An 8,426-nucleotide genomic window follows, 5' to 3' on the forward strand; every position below is an offset into this window, starting at 1 on the left:
ATCCATGAACTCGTTTGCTTAACGAGACCCAGAGAGGAAGAATTGAGAAAACATTTCGGTTTAAGAAATTTGACCCACATGAAATTCGGTCCAGTTTGAAGGCGTTAGGCAAGCTTTCCCAAGAGGACTTGGTTATCCGTAAACGGATCTGTAAGGCCCGAACCTCCGTGAATCTTAGGGAGGCAGATGGAGGACCAAGCCTTAGCGCAGATGCTTTTAGATTATCTTCACCAATAAGACCGTTCATGCGATTGCAGATGCCTTTGACAATGACGAAGCATTGCATAGGGGAACAACCACAACTATTGTCGAAAAAATAATCTGGCATAAATTGTCATAAAGTCGAATGAACCTAAACCACTATTGGGACTATATTATTTTGCCCCAAATTACTATGTTGATGTTCTAGTGATTTTTTCGACCAATCGGTCGAATTTCTTATGGTCAAACCGTCATTTTACTTTTATTTATTGAAAAAATTATTTGTTTGGGCCAAAATAATTCGGTATAATGGCCAAAATAACCATGACAATATCAATATAATTTTCTGAGGCAAAATAACACATTCTAATTGCAATTGAATGACAATTATTGTTGGACTTTTGTTCATTCAAGCGGAGGACGTTCACATTTTTCTAATCATGACAAAACTATCTTTGTGTACAATTGTCTGTTTTCTATATAGCGTTGCTTGCTTTCTATAAATTGTTGTTTGTTTTCTATGAACTGTTGTTTGTTCTAAAAATCAAATATGTTTGGGTTATGATGAGGTTTTTCGGTCCGCTCTATTTTGATCTATGTTTGATGATATTTTTTTGATGATATTTTTTCGGTCTGCTCTATTATGATGAGGTTTTTCGGTCCGCTCTATATATATGGTTTGTGATCTTTGTAAATCAGATTTGCTTTCCAACCATCTATTTGCGTCAATACAAACTATTGTTTGCTTAGTACAATGGATCAATGTGACAACATTTTACACGAAAAGAGAATAAACATAGAAAACGAAAAAATAATAATAATAAACAATCTGCAATTTGTTCAAAGCAAAACTGTAGTTTGTTCAAGTCAAACAATATTTTGCTCAAGACAAACAACTGTCTTACATATGTGTTATATAACACTAAAATGCGTCCACCAGCATTTGGTGCAGTGGTTGGACACCCCTCTTAAGCCCAAGAGGTCGTGGGACCGAGTCTTGGGGGAAGCAGTTTGCCACCAAGATTTATTCCATGTAATTTAGGCTATATATAATGTAATAATTTGTTGTCGGGCTTTAGGCCTCTTTGTTGTTGGGGTTTAGACCTTTTTCATTCACGGCTTAAAATTAGGCGGTTATCGTGCTTATTACATCTTCATGATGTATCAAATGCATTGTAACGACTAACGTAGATCGTAGTCGAATTCTCAAAAGAAAAACACCAAAATGCATCAAAGATCATTGAAGTAATTGTTTGTTTATAGCATGAAGAAAATCATTGTTTCTTTTCACCAAACAAATGTTCGTTTTCACCAACATCGACATGTTGCAACAACAAAATGAAGCAAAAGAGAAAATCATAGTGCTTGAACTAAAGAGGGTTGAAGGCGAAGCAATTAAGATTCATAGGCATGACTCACAAATTATTTTAAATTTTTTTATTTCCTTCTTTGTAATTTCTGCTCCGGTAACATTTTTGGGAATATGATTAAATAGTAATTTTTTTTTTGCCATTATCAATATTTCGTGGTCAAATCTGACATCTTTCTTTTTCTCTGAAATGGACTGCAAGAGTCATCATAACAGGACTTAATGCATCATGAAAAGTCCACCCACTCTTGGTGCAGAAGATGAACTCACTTCGCAACACAGATGTCTCAAGTTCGATCTCATGGAATTGCAAATCCAGATGGACTCACTAAGGAGTAACAATACAATTTGTGGTTGGGTACTACCTCTTACCGAAATAGAAGAAGAATTACAAGATAAAGCATAAGCAACTAACTTATGAGGATGCTTATTACAGTATCGGATACAAAAAGTAAAATGAACGGAGTGCGAAATGAAGTCTTCAAATGTATCAATGTCTTATAATGACTATCGTAGTTCATATAAAAAAAACATAATAAATAGATAATACAAAGATACATCAATATTAATGAACACGGTGGAATCTTTGGTTATTTGAATTGGAATTATTAGGGTATAAATAATGTAGTTGGGCTTTAGGCCATTGTCTAGTTAGGCTATAGGTCTGGTCGTGTTAGAGTTTAGGTGGGCGGTTATCGAGCTTATCACATCTTTGGCGTATCAATGCCAAATATAACGACATACGTAGATCGTAGTCGACTTCCAAAAAAAAAAAAAAGTTAATGAACACCATTTATACTCTTAAAACTTAAAATTCATCCTCCCGAACCTAAATGTCAATTAAAATACCTCTATTTTATTTATAGTCAAATTCAATAAATTTCAACCACTACTGGGAGCAGACAATCGACAAGTCCAATCTAAGTGCACCCCTTATTTGTATAACATTTTCACGAAGGGCGTGCAGTCATGTCGTAAGAGAAGAAAATTTCAAAGTTGAAATGTGGAAGAATTTCTTAAGCCAGTGAAATTACAAAACAACCTTTCCTAAATAATTCAAAGACCTTGTCCTCAAAAGGCCAGTCCCATAAAGAAACCTCCCTAACGACCAAAAGACTAACCGTCAACCAAACCCAAATTTGTTAATATTGTGACTCTAACTACCCTAAAAAGTGCCTACGTGGTCGGCCAGACTCTTAAATTCTAAGGGTATTATAGTCATTTTATCCTCGAACCGTTCTTCAACCCTTTAAACAAAACAAATAACAGAACGAAAAGCAGCGTCCCAGAAAACACCATTTTAGAGAGAGAAAGTGATTATAGAGAAAGAGAGAGAACAATAGCAATAAGATTGTTCTTGTCTGGTTTTATATCGAACTTGGATGCAGATTACAAAACCTAGAAATGTTGGGAAGGGAAAATCTTCTCCACCTTATATTGAAGGACGATCATCGGTGATAGATGGAGGTGGAATTGGCTTTGACGGTGGTGGCGGCGGCGGTGGAGGTGGAGAAAGAGAGGTTTGGAGGAGGTTTAAGGAAGAAGGGTTGTTAGATGAGGAATCGTTGGAAAAGAAAGACAGAGATGCTCTTATTGAGAAAGTCTTAAAGCTTCAAAATGAGGTATATACATATTTATTTATATCACTATTATATCAAATTTTGTTATTTTTTTTTGCTTTGATTCAATTATCTTGACTTTAAATTCATCATTTTTCAACCACATTTCATGTTAATTTGAGATATTAGGTGTTATTTTTGTGTAATATTATATCATTCTATCTAATTTTAAGATTTGGGAGGTTTTTTAGTTTGGGGTTTCTTTTCGTGTGATGGCGAAAATTGTCACTCGTGGATATCCGGTATGAAATTGGAACGAGGCCTAGGAGATTAACATGACTTAAGGATGATGGGGAAATCGATAAATGTGAGAGAATAGTCCCACATGAGAAAATAGTATTCTAGTAACAAAGAACACATAATTACTCTTAAATTCAAGTATATCCGTTTCTTATTCGCTCGTTTTTCTTGGCAGCTTTTTGACTACCAATATAACATGGGGCTTCTTCTAATTGAGAAGAAACAATGGACTTGTGAAAATGAAGAAATTAGGCAAGCATTAGCTGAAACTTGTGAAAGTCTAAAACGGGAACAAGCGGCTAACTTAATAGCACTCTCTGAAGTGGAGAGGCGGGAAGAAAATTTGAGAAAGGCATTCGGGGTTGAGAAGCAATGTGTGGCAGATGTACGATTGCTCTTTCTTTATGACTCGGTACTTTTGATTCTTTGAGATCGACCATCTTTTTCTTTTGCATTAAGTTCTCACTTTTTCGGGAGTTTTTATGGTTGCAGCTTGAGAAGGCGTTGCATGAGATGCGAGCGGAATCTGCAGAAATCAAATATGCATCGGATAAGAAAATGAAAGAGGCTCGTGCTTTGGTTGCTAGTGTCGAAGACAAATCGTTGGAGGTTGAAACAAAGCTTCTTGCTGCCAATTCCAAGCTTGACGAAGCGAGTCGAACTGGTTTAGATATAGAGAGGAAATTGAAAGGGGTCGAGGCTCGTGAAAGGGCAATTCGAAGTGAACGTCACGCTTTCAATGCTGAGTATGTCTGGCTTCTATCTGGTTATGTTTCTTTGTTCATTCTTACTGTAAGTTGAATCATTTTTCTTCCTCTCAGGCGAGAAAGGCATGCTGTTACTTTGTCTAAACAAAGAGAAGGATTGCAACAGTGGGAAGAGATGCTTCAACAGAGAGAGGAAAGACAGATGGAGAGCATCAAAATCTGTAACGAGAGAGCGGATGTGACCGACATGACTCTTAAGCAAAAGCTGATGAATCTTGAAGAAGCCGGAGGAAATATTTGGATGGTTAACTCAACTTCTGAAAATGTTGATAACGATACGAGTGCAAGACTCCAAAATCTATCTGTGAAAAAAGAGGCAAGGTTCCTTCATCTCTGTTTGTTGCTTCCACCAGTCATCCATGATCCATTTACGAAAAACAGTCCTCTGTTTTTCTTTCTTTGATTGTGCAGGAGAATGATGCTGTAAGAAAAAAACTAGAACGGAAAGAGAAGGAAATTCTTGCATTACAAGAAAAACTCAATGCTAGAGCAAGTGTGAGTATGTGATTTTTAGCCGTTTATCATTCTCTAGAACTATCTAACACATTTTTTCCCTTTGCAGATAGAGGTTGAGAAACTATTAGGTAAGCACGGCAACGTTATAGATTCAAGGCGGCTTGAAATGGATCAAAACACGCCACCCATCGAGGAGAAGTTGAAAAGCAAGGTTGTCGCAGCAGAACAAAAGGAAACAGATACCATATACAAGCAGGAGAAACTCGGTAAATTCGATCAATCATTGGAAAAGAAGTTGGAGAAATCTATGTCGAAAGAGAAAGAATTTCAATCAAATTGGAAATCATTGAGAGAGAGGGAGAAGTGCATCAAGGCAATGGAGAAAAACTTGGAAAAGGAAAAGAAACAAATAAATTCTGATCAAGAAAGATTGCGGATTGTTAGTTCTGAGCTCGATAAGGAAAGGGCGAAGCTTGACGAGAAGCAGCTGCAGTTGCATAAAACGATAGAAAGTCTTAAATTGGCTGAAGACGAGAGGGGCAAACTTGAGTTCTTGCAATCAGAACTGAAACAGGAGAGAGACAAATGCTTGGTTCAAGGAGAATTAGTTTTTAAGGAACGGGAGGAACTTAAACTTGAGAGAGAAAAGTTTGAGAAGGAATGGGAGTTGTTGGATGAGAAAAGAGCCGAGGCTGAAAAAGAGCTAAAACAGGTCGGTGAAGAGATAGCAAAACTAGAAAAACTGAAGGACCCTAAACAGGAAACATCGAAAAGCGAGAAGCTGGTACATCGAAATTATGATCAAAGTGAGTTGGAAGCTCTCAAGATGGAGAAAGAAACATATGAAGCACGCTTGAAGCATGATCGGTCATTATTAGCGGAAAATGCGCGAACAGAGCACGAGAACATGCTTCGTGATTTTGAACTGCTGAAAAGGGAATACGAGGCTGATATGAAAAATAGGCAGCACGAAATGGAGAAACGCCTTAGGGAGAAAGAAAGGGCATTCGAGGAGGAAAAGGACAGAGAATTAAATAATGTATATCACTTACGAGAATTAGTTGGAAAGGAAAAAGAGGAAATGAAAGAGGAAATGGTTAGGATGAAGAAAGAAAAACAGGAAATTGCTACTAAGAAGAAGCATTTTGAAGATCAGCAACTTGAGATACGAAAGTGCATAGAGAAGCTCGATATCTTAGTCAAGAAGCTCAAGGATCAAAGACAACAATTTAACTTATCAATCGAAAAGCTGAAAACTTGTGAGACTTGTGGAGAAGTAATGAACGAGTCCACTCTTTCTGGTCTCCAATTTTTTCAGGAAATAGATAAAGATTTTAGTACTCTATCTCTGCCAAGGCTGGTCGAAGATTGTGAGGTACATAATGCAGAAACATCTCCTAGTGGAGCTGGTTCAGGATCTGTTCGAGCGAGCGGAAACATTTCTTGGCTTCTCAAATGCACCTCAAAGATTTTCAACTTGTCTCCCCTCAAGAGAAGTGAATTTGTCGTTCCTCAAGGTCTCTCAGAGGAATCTCCTCTCCAAGTTAACATAGAAGCATCAACAGGATTAGGTGCAAATTTGAATGAAGCACAACCGTCTACTTGGATTGCGAGTGATTCATTTGATATCCAGGGGGTTCAACTAAATAACGGTGTCAGGGCATCCATACATGAACCAACAGCATCTGTTGACGCATATAGCAATATTTGTACTAAGCCACAAGAAGGTCTAGAAGATTCCCCGCTATCAGAATTAAATAGTGGCAGAAGCAAGCCAGGCCCAAAACGAAAACCTGGAGTAAGAAAAAGACGGTCGGTGAAGGCTTGCATTAAAGAATCCAAGAAGGAATGTTTAATCGATGAAACTTGGGTAAACCAAGGATTTATTAATGTTACAGAAAGAGGAGCAGCAAGTGGAAGAAAGAGGAGTTTCGTTAATGCCTCTAGACCAACTTTGAGTGAACAAGATGCTTATAATAGTGAAACTCATTCCGATTATGTTACAGAAGGAGGTAGCCGAAAGAGACAGCAAACTGTTGTTCTAGCACTGGAAAGTCCGGGACAAAAACGATACAATCTTAGGAAAAAGCCGTGAGTTCCTTCTACTTCTGTGTATTTTGAGTTGGTACACGCTACAATATAATTAGCTAAGACGACATGACCCGATATTTTTCTCTAAAGTAAGTAGGTAGTTCATAGATTTAAAATGTCTTACTTATATGGTTTTCAGGGTTCGTAAAGCTGCAGGAACCCAACCTTCATCCAACCGGCGGAAAAAAGGAGAAGCGGAAAAAGCTGATGGTGGGATGACTACGAGGGAAGAACCTTCGAAACCTCTGACCGCTGTTGATTCTTTCCCGAGTTTAGCTAGTGAGAATGATAAAACCATTGGAGAGAAGGTAAGAAACCTATACATCTTTTATACAAGTTTGACTTTGTTTTAACCGCTAGCTATTGTTCATTTCTTGCAACAGACCGAAACGGCGGAAGAGAATTATAGTGGGAATACGTGTTCGGTAGAGGAGATTGAATATGTATACGAAGATGAGATCGGAAGTGAAATTAGCGGGGAGGTTTTGTGTGAGAAAGACGTCGAGGTCGAGTTTGAACATTCAGGTGAAGGAATAGGGAAGAAATTGTGGACCTTTTTTACAACTTGAGGAGACTGTACAGTTCTTTAGGCTTGTTCATGAAACAGTGAGTGATTCTTGTAAATCTTGTCTAGTTGAAACTTGTATTTTAGAAAGTTTGTTGCAAAAATATTGTATTTCTCAATTATTTCTATTTTGTTTTGCCCCTCTCTCTGTCTCTATTGGCTATTTGCCCCTATTTTCTCTCTGTTTCTATTTTTATAAATAGAAACTTGTAAGTTTATTACAAAGGTTTCCTATTTGTACTTGTTTTAAATAAACCCTAACAAATACCTATATATATGTCCAATGCAATTCCAAAGATCATTCAATTAAGTGAGAGAGAGAGTGGGAAAGAATTAAGAAAGTTTATATCATCATCATACGTTTAGAGTTCATTAAGGTGTTTTAGAAAGTCAACAAGATCACTCTAATTCTAGTAGTGTTTCCACCTAGTCTGTCTCATATTTGTTGTCTATAACTTCATTCCAACTTTGACAGAGAGAGAAAAAGTTAAGAAATTTGTAGTTTATTCAAGAAGTTTATTCAAGAAGTTCATCAAGAAGAAGTTTATTCAAGAAGTTCATCAAGAAGTTTATTCAAGAACTTCATTAAGAAGAAGTTAAACAAGAAAAGTTCTTCAACAAAAATCAATGGAAGAGGGTAATCAAATAATTCTACCAATCGGGTATCACTTTTATCCGGAAGATGACCAACTTATCACTGAGTATCTGAAGAGAAAAGTGGTAGGAGAAGCACTGCCACCTTTTACTGATTTATTCATCTTCGAAAAAGATATTTATCTTACAGAACCGTGGAATATATTCGAGGATTTAACTAGTCGTGGTTGCCATAACTACAATTACGAATGTGACACTGACGATGAAGAAAGTGGAGAAATTCGATATTTCTTCACTAAGCTTAAAAAGAAGTCGGAGAAGACGGTCAGAGTATCACGAAAAGCTGGGACAGGTACGTGGAAAGGACAAAGTAAAGGTAAAACTATTCTCAACAGTCAAGATAGGGAAATTGGAACGAAGAAGAGTTTTGCGTTTGAGGAGCCGAGTAATAAGTTATCAACAGAGTCGGCACCCAAGAGGAGGAAACCACGGTTTGCATGGATTATGCACGAGTACTCCTTGCT

At 37.3% G+C, this 8,426-nt stretch overlaps 1 protein-coding gene across 1 annotated transcript; it reads left to right on the forward strand.

Moving 5' to 3' along the window:
* Window positions 1–2,657: 2,657 nt before the first annotated feature.
* On the forward strand, window positions 2,658–7,450 carry LOC147543049 (nuclear matrix constituent protein 1-like). The gene is made up of 8 exons (XM_086637041.1): window positions 2,658–3,192; window positions 3,605–3,814; window positions 3,922–4,175; window positions 4,251–4,512; window positions 4,608–4,691; window positions 4,759–6,743; window positions 6,883–7,051; window positions 7,127–7,450. The coding sequence occupies exons 1-8, from the start codon at window positions 2,953–2,955 to the stop codon at window positions 7,310–7,312; spliced, it is 3,390 nt and encodes a 1,129-aa protein (XP_086493167.1). The 5' UTR covers window positions 2,658–2,952; the 3' UTR covers window positions 7,313–7,450.
* The last annotated feature ends 976 nt before the right edge of the window (window positions 7,451–8,426 follow it).

The sequence above is a fragment of the Eschscholzia californica genome, unplaced genomic scaffold, assembly GCF_041429995.1.
Source record: "Eschscholzia californica isolate CP2 unplaced genomic scaffold, dmEscCali1.0.p SCAF_4, whole genome shotgun sequence".
Taxonomy (NCBI): Eukaryota; Viridiplantae; Streptophyta; class Magnoliopsida; order Ranunculales; family Papaveraceae; genus Eschscholzia; species Eschscholzia californica.